This window comes from Amborella trichopoda, chromosome 2, assembly GCF_054954075.1.
Source record: "Amborella trichopoda isolate Santa Cruz 75 chromosome 2, AtrichopodaSantaCruz75HAP2 v2.0, whole genome shotgun sequence".
In the NCBI taxonomy this organism is placed as follows: Eukaryota; Viridiplantae; Streptophyta; class Magnoliopsida; order Amborellales; family Amborellaceae; genus Amborella; species Amborella trichopoda.
Window position 1 is genome coordinate 60,392,470 of NC_142337.1, and position 21,316 is coordinate 60,413,785.

The 21,316-nt window shown below is 33.4% G+C and overlaps 1 protein-coding gene across 10 annotated transcripts; it reads left to right on the plus strand.

The window, feature by feature from the left end:
* The first annotated feature begins 5,059 nt into the window (after positions 1-5,059).
* Positions 5,060-13,537, plus strand: LOC18445130 (uncharacterized). Of its 10 annotated transcripts, none has more exons than XM_006855274.4 (9): positions 5,060-5,557; positions 6,527-6,657; positions 6,849-6,934; positions 7,020-7,114; positions 8,109-8,205; positions 9,911-10,025; positions 10,527-10,681; positions 10,767-10,892; positions 13,151-13,537. In XM_006855274.4, the coding sequence occupies exons 1-9, from the start codon at positions 5,376-5,378 to the stop codon at positions 13,406-13,408; spliced, it is 1,245 nt and encodes a 414-aa protein (XP_006855336.1). In that variant the 5' UTR covers positions 5,060-5,375; the 3' UTR covers positions 13,409-13,537. The 10 variants fall into 10 exon arrangements, with proteins under 10 accessions (XP_006855336.1, XP_088715205.1, XP_088715207.1 ...); XM_088859078.1 differs by having other exon boundaries at positions 5,323-5,557; positions 5,639-6,657; XM_088859077.1 differs by having other exon boundaries at positions 5,323-5,557; positions 6,516-6,657.
* The last annotated feature ends 7,779 nt before the right edge of the window (positions 13,538-21,316 follow it).

Sequence of the window (21,316 nt, forward strand, 5' to 3'; positions counted from 1 at the left end):
AGGTTCAGAGAGAAACTAGGTCGTGGGTGAATATATACGTGTGGGGGACAACATAATAAATATATAATAAATGAGGTTTATTGGATAGTTATTATTAAATTAATAAAAGATTATCATCCCTGTGATGGAGCTTCGTGTGCATTAATTTACATAAGGAACAGTTACACATTTTATTTTCCCAACATTTCAAAACGAGAAACGTGTAAGAAACCTAAGGAAAAGGAAATAGCTGGTTTAGAGGAAAGGTAAACAAGTTTTTTGGAGAGAAAAACATTATTTTCATACGAGAGAGAGATGATGATTCCCATTACTGCGCACAGTTTCCGTTGGTGAGTGTGAGATATTATTGAAGTCCCGTTAGTGAGTGTGAGGTATGATTGAAGTCGGCTTACATGCAACGTCCACATATTGACAGTGTTTAGGGGTATTTTTGAAATTTTTTGAAAATAAAATATTCTAAATTATTTTCAAATCTTTGTCAAAATAATAAAAAATATTTAAAAATTTATTGCAAATAAAATTCCTTATTTTTTGTAAAAAATAACCGACATGTTCACAAAAACTAAAACCGGCTAAGTGCTGGTTCCAAATTAACTGGGCTAACCGAGCGGTTAGAATTTGAATAGCCCAATTTTTCCTAATATAAACTCGCAGCCTATATGAGCATATAGAAGTTATGGCTTTCCATAAACGAAAAGCTTTTCCATGAGATTAAGTTTCAATTAATTGGTACTTTCCATGGAGTAGTTTCAATGAATTGAAGTTTAATTAATTGGCTTTCAGTTTCAATGAAAATACTCAATTTGGTGACTTTAAAGTGGATCCTTAGAGTTTCCTTGGCTGTTGTCGTTTGTGCCATGAACTTCCAAGATATCCATTGAAAGAAAAGAATGGTTGAAACTATTTGAATGGGTTAGGGAAAATTATATGTATAACACTTAGTACAAGGGGATGACCAATTTTAGTGATTGGATGAGAAATTAGGCGGCATTGATCACACTTAAAGTTATTTCTAAATAACTAAACTTTGTGGGACCCTGTAAATGGCTAAATTTCACATATGAGATCGCACTCAAAGTTATTTCTAAAAAAAACTAAACTTTGTGGTACCTTGAAAATGGCTAGATTTCACATATGATAACTAGGGGTCATTTTAACCTCTTTATACAAATAGTCTTGTTGTATACAACTTCCCCCCTCTTGTATAAATTCTCTCTCTCTCTCTCTCTCTCAATTCCTAAGTCAAATATTCCGAGACTAAGCTTAAGTCTCTCTCTCATTCTGAAACTAAGCTTAAGACTCTTTGTCTCCTCCCTACCCAAAACGCTTAAGCATGTAGCCATGAAGGAGACTCGTTTTTTAATTTTGAATATTTTCTAAAATTGCATAAGAGATGGATTTAATATTGCATAGCCCCAGCCTGGCCAGTAATTTATCCCAATTATGTCGCTCAAGCCAAATTATGTTCAAGATTAGCAATATAGAACAAAGATTTACAACAAAAAATTGAGTAGTGATTTGCTATATATTATTCTGATTCGGTGGTTCCTTATTAGAATTTTATAAGATTATTTGATTATTCATGCAATGCTTTTTTACTAAACCACGCAAAACACAATTCTTACTCCTCTTTCCCTCCCACATTTCTACACTCTCTCTATCTATTTTATTTCTCTTAATTTTTTTTAATTTACTATTCATTCCATCTCTCCCATGTTTCTCCATTATCTCCATCTCCATCCTATATGCATGCAAATAGATACAATATCTCTATCTCCATCATACGTGCATGCAAATACATACCAATACGTAACTCATTTGATTGTGTGATGACACCTCATCTTCTCTCAATCTCTTATACATTTCTCCATTATCTCTCTCTTTGTCCATCCTACATACTTGAAAATACATTCAATAGGTAACTCCTTTAGTGGTGTGATCTGATAATACCTCATATTCTCTCTCCTCAATTAATGTAAACTTAATTTTCTTTTCCTTTCTCTCACGTTCCACATTCTCATTCTCTCACTTCCCCTCCCTACATGCATAGACATAAAATAGATAACTCTTTTTTTTTTTAGTATGATGACACCTCATCTTCAAGGTAACTAGGTTTTTAGTGTAGTAATGCATTATCTTTTCTTTCTCTAATTTAAGTAAATCGTTTTTTCTCCCAAATCTAAGTAAATTCATGTCACTCTCTCTTCATGGTTTACTCTCGCTCCCTCCCACATTTCTTTTCCCTGCCCATATTTTACATTAGTCTTTTCGAGTCTCACATCTCTCTCCCATGTTTCTCCTTCCTACTTTTTCTTCTCCTTCACAATTCTCCTACCCACGTCATTCACACACTCTCTCTCATGCACACCACAACTCTCTGTTTCATGTACACCACAACTCTCTCTCTTCACTCCCTCTCTCATGCACACCACAACTTTTTCTGTCTTGCTCCATTGATAATGCACTCATCTCTCTCTCTGTACTTTTAACCCGTGTTTCACACACAAGAAATGTGACTATGCTATTTCTCTCCAAGACAATCATGTTTTTTTTCCCCTCTAAATAGATATGTTAATTTCTATTTTCTTTTGATATTGAATTTGTTTGGATTTATGTTTTTTTTTTCTTTTCTTTTCTTTTTCAGGAACCCATAAATGAAGCCCAGCTAGACGCCATATAGGAAACACAAAAGAAGTATATAGCATCATTGGATCCTTTGAGAGAGAACCTAGATGAATCTTCATTTGGCAGCTCATTGGATATTAGAGTTGTTCGGTTGGATATTAGAGTTGTTGGTATTGCTTTTGATTAGAAGTGTGTAGTGTTTAATGTAAGAACCAAATAATTTTAATTGCTTATGTGGATCTTAAGTGTATGCAAATATTGATATAATTTTTTATTCTGAAAATCAATTGTACTTCTACATATGCAATGAAGTTATGTGAGGTGCTTACATAGATGATAAAATAAACCTTAATAAAATGTATTAGTTGCCATGCCCGGACCCATGCAAAATTTCATGAAAATGAGTGAATGTGCATCATCATCTTTGCATAAACAAATTTTCATTTTTTACATGATACTCATCCTTTAATTGCAGCAATTTATTTTTTTGATATATAGATCATATAAGTGATGTATTTTTTTAAAAAATAATAATATCCTGGTAATAAATATATTTAATACTATAATGATAACTATTTAGTTATAAATAGTAACAAAAATAAGTTAATTTTATTATAATTTTCAATAATGATCACTAAATTATTACAAAATATAAAATGATATAGTTATTGTATAACTATCATTATGCAAGAATGATAATTTTGTATATGAGAAAATTAATACCTAAATGAATTGAAACATACCTTTTTAATATATGTTGAATTTTCAACTCTAATCGATAATTCTTGGACTATCTCACCATTCTCTCATGTTTCTGACTATATCTGTCTACAATCAAATATATGCCAACTTAAGCTTTAAACTTTATTTTAATAATTAATATTTAGTACACGTGCAACACACATGTATATTATTGGTCTTAATTAAGAGGAGAACGGTAAGAGGAGATGTAGAGTAAGCATGTAAGCCATCAAATGGAAATACAATAAATTTCAAAATTAAACCTAAAAGGTATTATATTAAAAGAATTAGAATGAAAGACTTGTCGCCAGGGTGGTGGGTCACCACAATATAACATCTTGGGTTTCATTACTACCGTGAGAAAGTATTTGATGCATTAGTGGTAGGCATCAAACATTTATTTGACTCAACATATATCCTTAAAACTAACGGCCTAAAAGAAATTTAAAGGACACAAAAAAAAACACTTTGAAGTTTCAAAAATTATTTGTTTTTCATATTCATTAGCCCCCTGATGGAGACTACGGATCCCCAAAAACTTGTTTCTGAAATCCATGTCTAAGATAGACTATAGAGGGAAGACCACATGAATATATGATTCAACGGACTCATAAAAAACTCGACCCAACAAAGTTTACAATCATAAAAATTGTAAGGCATCAACATTAAAACAATTAAAATAAGGCACATCAGCAAACGGCTGCAGTTTTAGTTTAAAAAACTCCTGCGGATGCCTGAAAATTCTTTTCTCGCTCAATTATAAATTTAAGGCTAAGCTTTTTATGCTTTTTTTAGGCATAGAAGTTCTATCCTCCCTTTTATTCAACCGTCCATTATGAATGGAGGACTAAGATTATTCCAATCATAATATCACGCCTTTATTTTATTTTATTTTTATTTTATTTTTCTATAAACTATTTTGACACCAAATTATTGACATCCATTCCTCTGTTAAACTCGCACTAGCAAAAAATATAAAAAAATTATTTTCAATAAAATAAAATGATCAAACTATCCTTGAAAGTTTCAAGGGGTTTTTTGTTCATTATATTTTACTGAAAAATTATTTTTAAGAATTTTTATATGTGTGCCCCTATGAGAAGATGACACGTACCAAATTTCATATTCATACAATTTGTATAAAAAAAATTAAAAATAAAATACTTTGAGACGTCGGATCTAAGATCAAACGGTGAGAGGCTCTCTTGATCAAAATTAGATGACTGGATGGTAGGGAGAGGATAAAATTTTTATGATGTAGGAGAAACATAAAAACTTGTATAATTATAAGCACCCAAGATAACATGTTAGAAAATGCACTATTTTTAGGACTTAAAAATATTTTTGTCATATCAACACATTTCAATATCAAGATGATTAATTAGAGGGTTTTCTAGTATAAAACAATTTTTTCTATGGATTTTTTATATGCATCTTACTTTTACAATAATAACCTTGATTCCTTGTACAAACTTTTTAAATTATTTTTAAATTTAAGATCTTGATTGCCTAGATTGTTGACCTATTTAATTTTAGGTCCAAAATCCATATCTACCAACTACATAGATTTTGAGTCCAAAATCCATCTTCGAAATAGATTGTGAAAATCATCTCTAAAGTGAATTTTGGATAGAAAGGGCATTTTAGTAAGGCAATGAATTGTATATAATAGACTCTTGCAATATTTAATATTGAATATTGCTTATTGATAATTGGGTTTGAGTCATTAGCAATTGACATTAGCAACATTATATCGAAGTTCGATTTTAACTCTTTAAAAAAAAAAATTGCCTCTAATTGGTAGCCATCCAATCATCAAGCTAAACGGTGATGATACAATGAAAAGTATCATGTTTTGTCGCGTGCTCCATCAACGTCAGTGAATCTATTGGACGGTGATTATGATAAAATCACAGGCTACCATTTCTTGCATTGAAATCTCTCGTCTCTCGCTCTAGCCATCATCTGTACAAAGTTGAAGGTTTCAAACTAAAGAGTTCCACCATTTAATGGAGGGAAAGCTCTCAAAGTTCTCTCTATCTCTAAAACCATCGCCCATTCAAGAGCTATCCCATCTTGCTCAGCGCTGCAACGCCATTAACCTTGCAGAAGGCTTTCCTGATTTTCCAGCACCCCATGATATTAAACTTGCAGCCATTAATGCTATCAATGCAGACTACAACCAATACAGGTTTCACCAATCTTTCCCCAAATTCTATGTCATCTTGAATCTTACTGAGTAAATTTAGTAACCCATTTTCCATTTCTACAGAATTTGAATCTGTAGTTGGTGGTGATGCTTTTCAGTCAATTTATGGTCTTTATTTTGGGAACCCAAACGCTAAAGGGATTGATGGGTATTAAATATATGCTACTTGAAGTGCAGTTTCGAGTATGAATGTATCTGGATTTATGTAGGCGATTGTTTTGGTTTTCAGAATTACACCAGCTGAAAATTGGTCTCCTGCCCAATACAATTTGCAATGGAATTTGGCTCTCTCTCTTCTCTTTGTTTCTATCTAATCATGAATAAATAACAAATTATAGAAACTATGGGGAAAATAGGGAATGTATTGAAATGTGGGAATTTGATGAAATCCCATTTTGTATTCCTCTTCCTTTGAGAGGGATTTTACAATCCAGAGTACCCAACAGTACAAACTATGTATGACCAAACACAGGCCAAAATGGGTGAAAGAAAAATAAAAAATCCAGATTCGACCGTTTTCACCAATTTCAGAACACTGGTTATAAGCTTTCAATTTTGGTTAAAACTGAAAAGTATTACTTTGGAAGTTTTGCCCATTTAGTGCATGTGTCAGATTTTCCCATTATTTGATTTTATGTGTGAGACATTTCTTATTAAAAAAGTTGGCTATGATAGGTTTTATACTATTCCAATGTTTCATGATTTTTCCTTCTTACACCATTGTTCCTTGTCTTTCCTTTACTATCTCATTAGTTCATCCCAAACTAGCATCCAAGCATGTGTCATATAATGCAATTTACTGGTAAAACATGGGCATCATTGTCCACCTACATCTTCTTGCACATGGGTTAAGTATTAAGCGTGTCGTGCATGCACACATGTCATTATAGTGATTGCTGTTGAGAAGCTTGATTCATGAAGGAACTGTTTTCATCTGAAGATGCATCCCAGACATGTGCAGGGTATATGTGACCAACTAGCTGAGATGATAAAACAAAAACATGGTATAGATGTTGATCCTCATAAGAACATTGCCATTTGTTGTGGTCAATCAGAAGCATTTGCTGCAGCCGTATTTGCAAGTACGTTATTTGACAGAAATAACAGATTGGTTCTTTAGAAACATTTATTTTTTAAGTACAACAAATGTTTCTCTAATGTGATATGGGTTTGAGAACCTTATTTAATATGAGCTCTCAAATAAGAATGCATAGCATTGGTTGCATCTTCTAACTTTGTGCCTTTTTTTTCTTTTTGTACTTCACTTTCACAGCAATCAACCTGCGTGATGAAGTTTTGTTGTTTGATCCTGCTTATGAAACATATGGGGCATGTATAACTATGGCTGGAGGAGTCCCTGTGAGTCATCAGTTGTTCTTTTTAAAGTTCAGTATCATATTCTTGTGGTTATATTTAGAGCACTCATTGCTTGCCATGATTTAAGGTGTATGTACCACTGGATCCACCTCATTGGACTTTGAATTTGGAGTTGTTTGTTGGGTCTTTTACTTCACGGACAAAAGCAATAGTTGTGAACAGGTCAGTTCTCTCTTTATCAATGTGAACAGGTTAGTTAATTGCTTAATTGAAATTACATGTTATGAAGCATGTACTAATGCTTTATACCTTTCTCGTGCATATGTGTTGCATTGTTTATTTATAGGAGTTCATGAGTCTTATAGTTTTCCCATAAGTTCTTGAGTTTACAAGCAGCCATGCTATACTTTTAGAGTTTCTAAGGAGAGCTGGGAGTAGTTACAACATACAAAATTTGAAGTATGACATGTGATTGATGTCTGATGCTTTCATCATGAATATGGGAGGTATCACATGCCTGAGATTGGGTAGACACAGCAAATGAGTGATCAAATATACTCACAAACACGCCCAACTACATTTTGTTCATGCTCTAATTTTGAGATTATGATGACCTTGGAAAGATCAAAGATTTTAATAACTAGTACACTACTTATTTCGATAAATGACATGCGTATGTGTACTTGAGTCCTGCACTAGGGGTAAGCATGTCTGTTAAAACTGTTATTATTCTGTTTGCTGAATGAGAAGATAAATGTTCATCATTCTTGTCAGAAAAAAACTATAAATGTTCATCATGGCCAAAATCTGCTTGTTAAGTTTATCTCGTGGGTGCATCCCAACCAATATGTATGTTTATAACTGAGCCTATCTTCCCTAGCAATCCCTGGTTTTCCTTTTTTCTTTCTGTACATAATGTTTAGTGATGAATGGAAAACGATGCTGAAGAAAATGGTTCTAACCTTTTTGTGCAACCGGAAGGCTGGAGTTTTGAACTCAACTTTTATGAATCAAGACTAACTTAATTTTCGGAACATGTTACTTATCAAAAAAATATAAAAAGAAATAGGAAAAAACTGAACAGACCGAATTATGTTGTCTTCAGGGTTCAATAACTCTATAACATGTAGAGCTGGATTCAATATTGTAGCATGTTTAGTTAACCATTTCTCAAAAAATAAATTTTGTAGCAAGTAACTAACAGAAGATGACACAGTCCACACAATCCAACAGGCAAAGTATTCACTACTGATGAGCTGGCAGCTATTGCTCAAGTTTGCTGCGACAAGGATTGCTTGGCCATAACAGATGAAGTATGAGTACTCCTAGCTTTATTGTCCTTGCCGCAACATATATTGCATGACATTAACAACAAAGCATGATATTTTCTTTGCTTTATTTATCTTTCAACAGTATAATTGGTAAACTAGTTGAAGAAATTCACTTATTTACGTTCAGTATGGTCAAATTACATAAATAGAAGGGTATTCCAATTAGTTGCTGCTGAGTGAACTTAACCATGAACAGATCATGAGTTTTCCAAAGTATTTAGGACAAGCATGGGGGGTAAACCTTACATAATATAAGGGACAAATATTATGAAGAATAGATGTGTGCATGGGCCTACAAATGGGCCAGATGGGCCCCAACCCGGAAACAGCCCCAGATGGGTCCTTTTCCAATGGTCATAGATGCACGAAAATACTTGCATGCACACACACACGCATACACACCCATGCATGCATACATATATGGGAAAAGCTACCAATAGGCTGCCACATTAAATAAATAGTAATTTAGGTTCTGCTTCCAGATCAAATGGTTGAGATTTTATTGTACTATTTGAATTTTAATCCTTTTTCTACAAACTAGATTAGGCTGACTTTTTTAGGCATATATACTTGACACCATCACACACTAGAGAAAAATATAAACCAAATATTTCGAAAACTTAAAGAACTAAAATACCCCTGATCTATTTTAATGCTATTTTGGTCATTTTAAATCTTGGAAAATATTTACTTATATTTTTTCTGCACCCTGTTATCTATAGCACACACCTGAAATTATAGTTTGATCCGATTTATAGAAAAAAAATTAAAACTTAACTAGCAACATACATTGTTAACTGTCCAATCAAAATTTGAGATCTAGAAGCATAACTGAAATTACTATACATTTTAGGTGACAACTTATTGGTAGCTTTTTCATATATACCTTCTTCATATGGTTAAATTACATAACTAGTAACTACAATGAAATTCCAATATTAGTTGTTTTCGAGGGACTTAGCCATGAACAAATCATGATTTGCCTAGAGTATTTAGGGAAAGCATGGTGGGTAAACCTTACATAACTTTGGAGGCAAATATTATGAATAGATATGCGCGTAGGCCACACAAACACACACACACATAGACACACCCATCCTACCACCTACCCAGATAGGGTCGACCCTGACCTAGACCTGGACACTACCCAAATAGGTTCAGGTTGGTCCCGGACCTGACCTGCCGGGTCCAGGGTTGGGGTCCAGACCTGGACCTGGATCGGGTCGACTTGACCCGTTTAGGATTTACCATACTATGAATAATTATGCATGTAGATTTTATTTATTTTTATCGAGTAGATCTATATGTGATTTATAACACACATTTGTTCTTCTAGTACAAATTCCTTGAATATATCCAAACTATTAATATTTTGGAAGTTAGGAAGATGGCTGTGGTGTGGTAACAAACTAACGAACTATTCGATGAGATCTCCTTGTCTTTGTCTTCAGATGGGGGTTTTGCATTATCATGTTTACTTGGCATAGTACAAGTTCACCATAAAGAAGTAGTTTATCATGTTGTGGATAGTTGTTAGTTTGTCATTCTTAGTCACCATATTGTAACCTAGACAATCATCTGCTTTGTTTTCCTCATTGGACCATCTTGAATTAAGCAATAGGAACCATGGCTGTAATTGCCTACCATAAATGTCCTTAACTACTTTCTTTAATGTTAAAATTTGCAGGTATATGAGTACATAACGTTTGACTTGGCCAAGCATATTTCCCTTGCTTCTTTTCCAGGAATGGCAGAACGGACCATTATCACTTCTTCCTTATCCAAGACTTATAGTGTCACAGGTACCTGCATGATATTGATAACACCCTTTCTTGAATTTACTTTTGGTCTCAAATGACAAATAAGACGAACATGTTGTTAAGATTGCCAGCATCCCAAAGATGTTAATGATATGTTTTAGTTATATATAGTTTTGAATGATACATCCCAATTTCTTATACTCAAGCATAGGAACTATTTCCTTACAGTCTCTAAACTCAGTGGCCACAATTTTAGAACCTCAGATAGATTTTGGAAATTAGAGACAAAATTCTTATGTAGGATTTCTCACCCATTTCTAGAATGGTGATTCCCAATCGATTGCAGGCAATTTCCAATCTGCAACCATCGTGCTTTCCAATTAGTCTTGCTGCCCCCGAGCTGTATAAGTGGATTCTTAGAGTAAAACTTCACTGCTAGTAAAACTGTACCATTAATATCTTGAAATGCATAGTTTTAGGCTATGAAAACCACGAATATTTGTATTACAGATCATTTGTAAGCTTACAATTCATAATTAACAGGTTGGAGGGTTGGCTGGGCGATTGCTTCTACTCCCATTGCATCTGCAATCAAGAATATTCATGTGAAGCTCACTGACTCAGCCCCTGCTCCTTTCCAAGAGGCTGCCTTGATTGCCCTAAGGAGCTCTCCATCCTTTTTTGAGCACTTGAAAACTGTAAGCACATTTAATTTGTTATTTTCTTTATGCCCACATGTTATTTTGCAGAATAAATTGTAATTATAACTGTCGCCCCCAAAAGGAATATGAGGAAAGGAGGGACACAATTGTGAAGATTCTGAGAGAAGCTGGCTTCAAAGTTCACTTCAAGCCTCAGGGTTCCTTTTTTGTATTTGCAGAACTTCCTGAACATTGCGTACTCCCTGATGTAAGCTCTCGGTGGACTTGAACTTTTTTTTTCTTATACTTCTTTTTTTCGCATAGTTTCATGCATACATCATGGAAGCACTTGGTGGATTGTCATCAGAAGTCCGATTTCCTTTAAATGATAAATAATTTAATATCTTTCTTTCCTTATTTGAGTACTATCAGTTATGTAATCATAATAAAAATCATCACATGCTTCAATTCAGCTTTCTAAATTTCTAGTCTGACCTGATTGGCACTGATGTTTTGCTACTGGTTCATGTGTACGGTATAGAGAATCGGTTAAAAATATGATACAGCTTAATTTCTTGTAAAATATTTTGCAAATAAGTGACTTCATAGTTAACTTCATCAGCGACATTCATAAATGCAAGCTTTTCCATATTTTGCAAATAAGCGACTTCATACTTAACTTCACGAACGATATTCATATATGCAAGTTTTTCCAGATATGTAGTCAATGACTCTGTTCAACGACAAAACCAGGATATCCATCCATGTTTCTTGCAAAGGGACTACAGAGATGTTGAGTGTTGAGTGAGAAAGCAGTCTCCTTTGTTGTTCCTGGGGCGTTTTGCAATAGTTTGTTTCATTACATCATGGTTATATTCAAACTTCAAGAGCATCAACTTTTTTTATTCCCTACTTGCAAAAGATGTACAAAACTTTTGGTGATATTATTGTACGGATCCTTTTCCTTTTTTTAAATTTAAAAATGGTCCAAAAACTTTTCAATTTTACAGTGAAGTCCCTTTTTCCCTTTGGTTTTTTAATTGCCAAAATTAGCCCCAGTTCGGTTAAGTTCGACTATCAAACAATCAAACTTGCTTAAGTTCAACCGTTCGCTTCTAAAAAGTCCAGAAGCCAGTTCGACCCTTCAAGGGTGAAACTGGTTATGGTTGGCTCATGGGTCAAACTTAAGCTAGCCTCGAATACATCATTGTAGGGTAAATGCAAGAAGCGCAAAAGAAGTAAGCTGGCCTCGTTTGTTGTGTGAACCAAATTCAAAATTTCAGCAGGTTTGTAAGTTGATTTTCGTTATGCAAACCTGGTTATGCAAATTCAAAATTTCAGCAGGTTTGTAAGTTGATTTTCCTTATGCAAATCTGATTTCTTTACTATCACTAGACCAAATCGAAAAGCCTGGGCATAAAATTGAACAAAACAAGGGTGGGTTGGCTTGTTTTCCTTTCTCAACAAACTTAGATACCCAAGTGGAAATGCCAAGTTTTGCCACTATATAAATGACATTGGTACAATTTCAAATCATCTTGTTCTATTTTACCTATTCTTATAATTTTAAGAAGCTCGACCCTTAAACGGTCGAAGTAATTGTATTTGTTGTTAAGCTTTATCGTTAAAGATCGAACTCAAGTAAGTTCAACATTTGAAAGGCCGAACTTAAGCAAGTTCAACTCTTGGTCGAACTTAAGCTAGTCATAAGGATTGGTGCTTCTGGACTTAAAACTATAAATTAGTTCGACCATCCAAGGGTTAAACAAGGGGTGATTTCAGCAAAAAAAAAAAAAATGACGAAAAAAAGAACTTAACTGTAAAAATGAAAATTTTTAGGAAGAAGAGGTTGAACACAAGATATAGGGGTTTCATTTTGAATATTTCATTTGAATTTGTTTTTAATTTGAATATGAAAATAGTACATTTTTGTATGATTCATGAGATGGGGATTCTTAATTTCCCCATCGATTCACTTTTATCAATATCTTTCTGAAAAAAAAAAAATGGATCCATGCAATAATCCCAAATTTGAATCAGTATAAACTTTAATCATTAAACTTTAACTGTGAAACAGAAATAAAGAAAAAGAAACTTAGTAAATCTCCCTGCTGGGTATTCCAAATGGTAACAATGAGATTCTTTGAAAAACTCCTGTTGTTTCTTCAGTAGCGTCCAGAGAGGAATTTCTCCTTCTAAATTTCAAGACATAAGGAATTATTCCAGAATTCTTGGGGACTACTAGTCTGCAATTTTTCTACAGAGGTGGGGCTACACATCATGAGCATTGTTTTTCCTTTTTTGAAAATAGTAACAGCACATCATGTGCATTGTTAGTTATTAGCAATGCATAATATGTTAACAATCCTTTTCTGGATTGTAATTTTGTTGCTACGTGCTACATAACTTGCAAAACGAGTTTTGGGCAGTAATCTGCATTTTTCCTTTTTGGTTGAGAAGACTTCTATTGTTACTGATCTTGTTTGACTCAAATGATATTAAATATGCACATTCCCATTCCTTCAGGTAGATTTTGTTGCAGAATTAATCAAGAAAGCTGGAGTTGCGGCTGTCCCAGGATGCGGGTTTTTCCATGAGTCAAGAGTTTTGAGAAAAGGCATTTCTTCAGATTCATTGGTGTCAGGAGAGATGCCAAAACCATATCAGAATTATGAAAAGAGGTATGTAAGGTTTGCTTTTTGTAAGAGCAGTGCCACCTTAGAGGCTGCTGCACAGAAGTTGAACCAGTTTGTGATCACCAATGAACACGAAGAACCCCATTGATTGTGTAAAAAGGAATTTGAAATCTTGGCTTTGTTGAGAGTGCTGAAACATTCGGATTACATGTATGTGGACTTTTAAAATGTATGCCACTTTCTCCATTATGTATGACTTTTAAGCCTGGTTTAACAATTTTGATCACTGTATATGGTTGTGCACTACAAAACTTGTAGGACCCCAATCTCCATCCTCGATGGCCTGCCATGGATAGCAATGAACCATAATGGAGGCTCTCAATGGAGTTAGGTCATCTCACCCTGTCCACTGTACACAATTGACAGCAGGGATAGAAGTCGTACACATTTCGTGTGGGATTCATGCTAAAATGAATTATGATATCATATGCATGGATCTACCGAGTACATTGTTTCCTAAGCAATGAGTAGAAAATCAAGGTGCAAATAAATAGAAGCGGAAGAAATTTGTGAGAGAGCTACTAGTTTCCATAGTTTACAATGCATCTGAACTTGCAGATGGGCATGACATGCAATACTCAAATAGAGCTTTAACGACAACATCCATACATAGAAGAGAACCAAAGGGCTAATCCTTGATTGATGCTGCTTCTTTCCTTTCTCCATATCTCAAAAAAAAGAATTCGTGAGAAAATAGTTGAGTAAAAGGATGGATTTAACAAGTACTTTTGTTCTTCCCATTTACTCGGATGTAACACTGTTCCTTTGATTTGTCGTCATTCATTCTGATCGAAGATTTTCTGTTTTCAAATTTTATAAATTCTCCAGAGAGATTTTCACTTTTAAGATCGATGACTAAGATGAAGCATTAGTCATCATTGAAAATTTGAAACTGTATCATATAGTGGAGAAAATGTCAGAGATATAGTATCCTCAATAAATACCACATCTCCAAGGGGATGGGCCTCTAGGCTTGCTGTTTGTTGCTTCCAGAGCTACAACTCAATGTTTTATCAAAAACAAGAAGTACTACATCTATAGATTGAGGAAAGTGTATCATACACTGGCTGACCAGCAGTGCTTGGTACATGGTGCACAACTGAGCAATCCACCATCCATTGGAGATTAACAGTAACCAGTGAATATCTGTCGCCAAGAACTACGGGTAATTTCCACCATCTCCCATCTCTCTTCATTGGAAGCAGCCAGTATATGGCCTCATGGTATACCATGTACCATACACACCCAAAGTGTGTGACGTACAACATTGGAAAAATTGGGCTGTTAGAATTCTAACCACCTGAACCGCCCACTAACGGGTTCAAGTTTTGGCCGTTTTTGGTGAACCAGCCGGGTATTTTTAAAAAAATTCAAAACAAAATACATAAAATTTCAAAAAATAAGGGATTTTGTTTGTAATGCATATTTTAATGGTTTTTATTATTTTGGAAAATATTGGAAATTGTTTTGGCCATTAATACTTATTTTTATATTTTTCCTTCTTTTTGAAAAATTAAAATAATACCCTTGTGCACAAATCTATTTTTTTAAAATCCTTTTTTTTTTTTTTGGTTAATTTTCAACTATATTTTGATGTGCTTTATTTAATAATGTTTTAAATATGCAATTTATCTTTTGTTAATATTTTTGTATTTTTTTTTTTTTTTTAACACTTTTGCCAGGTTGGGCTGATTGAACCGGTCAGTTTACCGGTTAGGCTAGTTGAACCTCTCCGGTTAACTATTCCTGTTCGATTTTTCTTACACAGTGATGTACTCCCTCAAATAATATACAAATATATCTTCCTCTCCAAATATCACCATAAAGTCCAATAGTGAAGAAACAATGGAAACTCAGCATCGATAAAAAAAAAATTAACATAACTACTGATTACCTTCGAGGAAAGTTTATGCAGATCCTAAGTCACATTCTTAAGGCATCTTATTGTCATAATTTATAACCTACACAACATAACCATATGTTCACAAACTTAAGTATATCTAAAGAAGTTTATAGAAGATCTTCACAAACTTAGTTGAGATTGACCAAGAAATGCAAAAAAGAGCGCAATTTCGATATTTTGAGTGAACAATTTAGGAAAATGGAGAGATTGAGAAAGATGTCGTATATAAAATTAGAGCTGGGTGGGAGAAGTGGAGTTGTACAACTGGAGGTTTATGTGATCGCCGCATACCAATGAAGTTAAAGGAGTTCTATAAGAAAGATTTGAGACCAAGTATTTTATGGTGCAAAATATTAGGTGGTCAAGAAACAACATATCCATAGATCTGTGAGTGTAGCTGAGATGAGGACGTTGAGATAGATGAGGGGAAAGACAAAAAGATAGAATTCGAAATGAATACATTTGAGAGAACTTACGTGTGGCTCTAATAAGCTATAAGATCAGATTAAGTAGATTTAGGTGGACTGGTCATATGCAACACTGACCTATTACAATACCTGTTATGAGGTGCAAGGTAATTCAAGTGGAAGACTAAAAAAGGATAAATGGTAGGCCCAAAATGACATAGTTAAAAGTAATGATAAAATATATGAGGACTTATGGCTTTACTGAGGGTATGACCCATGAGAAAGTAGAATAACATACTAGTATTTATGTAGTCGAGCCCTTCTCCAAATAATTGGATAAAGCTATGATTATGATGATAGTATTTGCCAACATATGCCCCTCATTCACAAACCATTTGTTCATCTCAACTAAATAAATATAAAGAAGTGTTTAATGACATGCGATTTTCACAAACTCTTATTCGTAGATGGCACCAATGAGACATACATAAGTTATATATTTTGGAGATAATCAGTAAGTCTATATTTCCCTCCTATTTTTTTTTAAGTTTTAAAGTATAATGAAAATAAATTTTTAGGTTATTATAAAGATTTTCAGTATTGAACAACATTTTTCAATGCTATACAAAAGTGGGCCTTACTTTGATTGTTTAGGGCCTCAGCCTTATACAAATCACAATCAAAATTAAAGAGATCGTCCAATTTTTTATAAATCCTTCTTGCTCCAAAGAATTGATTCGCTTTAAACTCCAGTGTCGCCAAAGAGTATTGTTTTGCGGGGGCGTGTATATTGTGCTTCCATGGGGTATGGAATATATTGTGATTCTACTTCCTTGTTTGAAAACCTATTTAACAAGATTTTTTTGGTCTAAATTTTTGAAACCATATAATAATCGCCCGATGATTATTTTTTAAAAAAAAATTGAATTTTTAGTTTTACAACATTTAGATCTCGCTCTTCAAAATTTGGAAGATCTGTATCAATTCTGATGCATTATTATTTTTCTATTACATAAAGAGCTTATTTCAGAATTTTACTTTACCGATATTATCATATGGGTTGTAGATGTTACATCTAAAAAATTGAGACCTAAAAAATATATCAAATGTGTGTTTTGCACAAAGAAGTAAATAGATAGTATACTCCCCCAGGAGTAGAAAATCCTTTTGGCTTGTTTTACTATTATTTTGAAAATGAATGCCACCTTGGCAAGCTTTTTATGCTTCTCCAATAGCATAAAACTTATATACTTCCCCTTATCCAACCGTCCATTCTGAATGGAGGGTTAAGATTGCCCCAATCACAATGTCAAATCTCCACATTATTTTATTTTTAATTTTTTTTATAAACTATTTGACACCAAAATTTGAACGTCCATTCCTCTATTAAACTCGCACTAGTAAAAAATATAAAAACAATATCTTTAATAAAATAAAAGGAAAATATCATATTATTCTCTATTTTTAACTTTTATATCTCATCAGATGCAAGAATTGAAAATATTACTTGTAAACAAAAAGAATATATCTTTTCTATTTTCCAACTTCCAAAACCCTTTTGACCATGTATTATTGACCTCAACAACTTGTGAAATGACTCTCTCTCACACATCATCGTTTCTCTCTCAAAACTTCATCTCTCTTTGAAACCCATGCTTCACCTCTCTCTCACATCATGGTCACTTTCTCTCAAAACTCCATCTCTCTCCCTAAAACTCAAACTCCATCTCTCTTTCTAAAACTCCATCTCTCTATAAAACTTCATTTTTTTTTAAAACCTAAACTCTCTCTCTCTAAAACTCCATCTCTCTCACACACATAAGAAGATGTGCACGTGTTCGAACTCAAACTAAACCCCTTGGCTGGTAAACTCACCCAGAAGCGAAGAGAAATAGATAGAGTTTTAGAGAGAGAGAGAGAGAGAGATGAAGTTTGAATAGAGTGTTATTTTAGTGTTTATTTGGATAAAACATTTATGGTCAAATGGGTCCAAGAGGTTGCAAGATAGAAAAGATGGAGACCTTTGCTCAAGCAATATTTTAAATTCTTGAGTCCCATGAGATATGGAAGTTAAAAATAGAAGATAAAAATATATTTTTTTTAAAATAAAATGACGAAAATACTTTTGAAAGTTTCAAGAGGTATTTTGGTCATTATATTTTATTAAAAATTTAATTTTAATATTTTTTTATTAGTGCGCCTGAGAAGATAAATATACCAAATTTCATATTCATACCATTTCTATTAAAAAACTTAAAATAAAATACTTTGAGACATCAGATCTAAGATCAAACAGTGAGTGACACTCTTGATCAAAATTGGACTGCTGTGTATGGTAGGGAAAAGAGAGAAACCTTTCCCTCCATTTCATCTTGCACATTTGTTTTCGGGAGTGATATTAATGATTTCACCATTTACATGACAGGGATATTTTAGGGTTTCAATAAAATAATGGGTTCTGATGCTATATTACGGAAACGCACTCTTCGACAAAAAAGGGCGACAAGAAAAGGACAATTTTGCGGAATTTACTGAGAGAAAAACGTGCTCTCGATTTTATCATTCGGGAAATTAATATTTAATCACAAGATTCTCCTTTTTAGCGAGAGTAACAAATGCTCCATCCAAACTTATGATTTTATCATTTAGGGCTACGTATTTTTGAAATTAATGCTTAAACCGTTGCATGCATGAAATCATTGCTCTGAACTCAATATTCTCTTTTTTAATGTGAATGGGTAAGGATAAAAATGATTTTATCATTTTTGTCACCTTGACTTTAAGTATGTGTCCATTTTCAATTCGATATTAAAACATTTTTTCAGCTGAAGCCACATACTCTAAAAAAATTAGGGCTAGTTTATGTCACATAGGCATAAATGAATGTTAAGGATACGAGTGCCAAAGTCTTTTAGAAGTGGCCTTTCAAATACAACGCTCAGTCCATCATTTTGCATCATAGAAATGCCATTTAGGTGACATTAGATATCTGTGAAAACATTATTCAAAGGCTCACCACCACCTATTACAAAATTATTGATAGGATAAAAAATCACAATTAATATTAAAATTTATATGTTGTATCTTTGTTTCATTGTGTACCTTCTCAAAAATATTTTTAAAAATAATCAAATTACCGCTATTTAAGGTTAAAGACTTTGAACATGAATGAGCATTTCTTTGACATGCATGTCATACATCAATCAAATTACAAGAGTATCGTGTCCAAGGTGGGTTAAACACTGAAAATATCCGCTTTTGTTCAATTTGTTGTATGTTTAATAGTTTTTTGAATGGAAATTGAAAAACAACCTTTTTATAATAATTAAGAGAATTGATTCTACATGATTTTTTCCCACTTATATGTGTGAATGACTTCAAAGGATCACTATTAAATTTGATAGGGATCTCTAAAAAAAGTAAAGTCTTAAATTTATGTAATAATTTTTCTAGAGATCCGTCGAACCAAATTTAATGGTGATTCTTTAAAGTCTTATATAGATGGGGGAGGATCCTATATGATATTAATTAATTGTGATAGTTGGTCTTAATATCCAAATGATATTTTCCATAAATATATTTTTGAGATAAATTGTGATCCTTGGTCTTGACGGTCCAAATTCCAAATGATATTTTTCAATGAAATTTAAAGGAAAAAAAGATCAAAGCGCCGAACATTTTAATTGCTTTCCCTAAATATTTTTATGAGATTTGGAGGAAAAATAAAAAATATCCAACATTTTTTAATCGTAGCAGAGATCTGTAAATGCAAGTTGGGTTTGGAATTTAGGGCGTCATTGGAGAGCACGCAAAAGGTTAATATTTGATATAGGGTTCTGACTGAGAATTAGGGTTTCTTTGTCATGTAAGCAGTGTAAAAGAGGGGCGTGGAAAATTAGGGTTAGGGCTGTGGAGTGTTGTCCCTTCCTACGCGTCGATACTGAAAGCTTCAGTCAACTAAAAGTACATGGCGATAAGTCATTCTTTAAAGGCCCAAAAAGCAATAAAGTAAGAGAAAAAGAACGCGCTTTACTCTATCTCAGATCCTTCCTCCTACCTTCTCTGAAGTTTCCAAATCCAGGTAACGCGTTTCTATTTCTTCTTCACATTTACTATAATTACTATCTTCTTATTACAATCATCTAGGAATGACAAGATTTTATTCAAATTTTGATTGTGATTTTCTGTTTATATACGGTCAAGTACCTAGGGTTTATACGTGGAGAATTAGACAGGGTTTGTTTGAATTCTTGATAGTTACAGGATCCCAACTGCTCAAGGTTTGATAGCCCCTTTTTTAATGGGTTTATTTTTATTCTTTTACTGAGTAAACTAACTTTTGAAAAAGAATGATTTTCCATTGTTACAGTCGTGATAAACCTGGTGAAAACTGGGGCTTCTTTTAATGTAAAGACTATAATACCTCAAGCCTATTTATAAAATGTCAAATATAGACACAAGGATTGCCATTTATTCTTGGTACTCATGACTTTTTTTTAGCCGTTAGATGTGGAATCTAACCTATTAAAATGTATTACATCTTTCGAAAAAATTTGTGTCAGACTTTGTGTTCAAACAGTGACAGATCACCACACCTCCGAGTTCATATCCAAGTATCGACAATGATTGTGACCTGCTAACCATAGTAAATAGTTTCATTATATACATTTCCCTAGACGCATGGTTACAAATGAATGGTTTTTTTTATCTAAAAAAATTGTGAACACTGGGATCGATTTCCTAGTTTCACTTTTTTGTTGCTCATATGTCGTTTTTTCAGAAGTTGGGAATTTTGGTTTATTGTTGGAATTGTGTTCATTTATATTAAAGGTTACAATTTTGAAAAAGGGACCAAAATATGCTGAAATTTAAATTTTATTTTGCATTATCAGCCATTTGTATTTTTTTTTTTTGTGAGAAAAACTAAGGGAGTGTTTCAAGACATTGATCGGTGGGGTGACAGTGTAAAATCAAAACTTTAAAAAAAATAAAAAAAATAAAAGATTAAGAACTATTCCAACTATGTGCTATTATTTATCTATTAAATCTATAGAAAGATGGAATCTCTGATACCAACAAAAAATAGGCGCGGTCTTGAATAATTTCCTTTGTAAATCAATTTCTCAATCACTAGAAATTAGTGATGCCCTTGAATTCTGATCATCAGAAAAGCACAAATCCCAAAATCCAAAAAATTAAGATATTCCCAATCAAAAAAACAAAAATTTCAAAATAAAGTTCATTTAGATTTCGCTATAGAATTTCCAAATGGGCCATGACTGTCTTGTATATGAAATTTGGGGCTGTTTGTTTATTTCCAAACAAATAGGACAGGGAGCGTTATGATGTCCTTTCATCAAAAAATAGGGGCAACTGGTTCTTCATATCCTAACTGTCATTCTGTTAGTTTTCCTCCCCTTTGTTTTCACTCTCCATTGCTCCTAGTGATTACTGATTTGATATCAGCGTGTTTCATACGGTCATTGAAACTTCCATGTACCTTCTTATGTTATTCCCCACTTTATTATCCCCTCCTCCATTTGTATATGAGGATTTATTTGCTCTTTGATTATGGGCAGTTTTTAGATTTGGGTTCCCAAGCCTGGTTGGTTAGTTTTGTATTTTATTTTTTAAAATTGGGTTTGGAACTGGCATTTAAATAGGTGGGTCTACTTGAGCTTCAGCT

Excerpts from the sequence above, each read along its gene's own strand:
- LOC18445130 (XM_006855274.4), top strand. The coding sequence starts at position 5,376 with ATGGAGGGAAAGCTCTCAAAGTTCTCTCTATCTCTAAAACCATCGCCC. Across the intron at positions 8,206-9,910 it reads GCTTGGCCATAACAGATGAA|GTATATGAGTACATAACGTT; the intron begins GTATGAGTACTC and ends TAAAATTTGCAG. Across the intron at positions 10,026-10,526 it reads CAAGACTTATAGTGTCACAG|GTTGGAGGGTTGGCTGGGCG; the intron begins GTACCTGCATGA and ends CATAATTAACAG.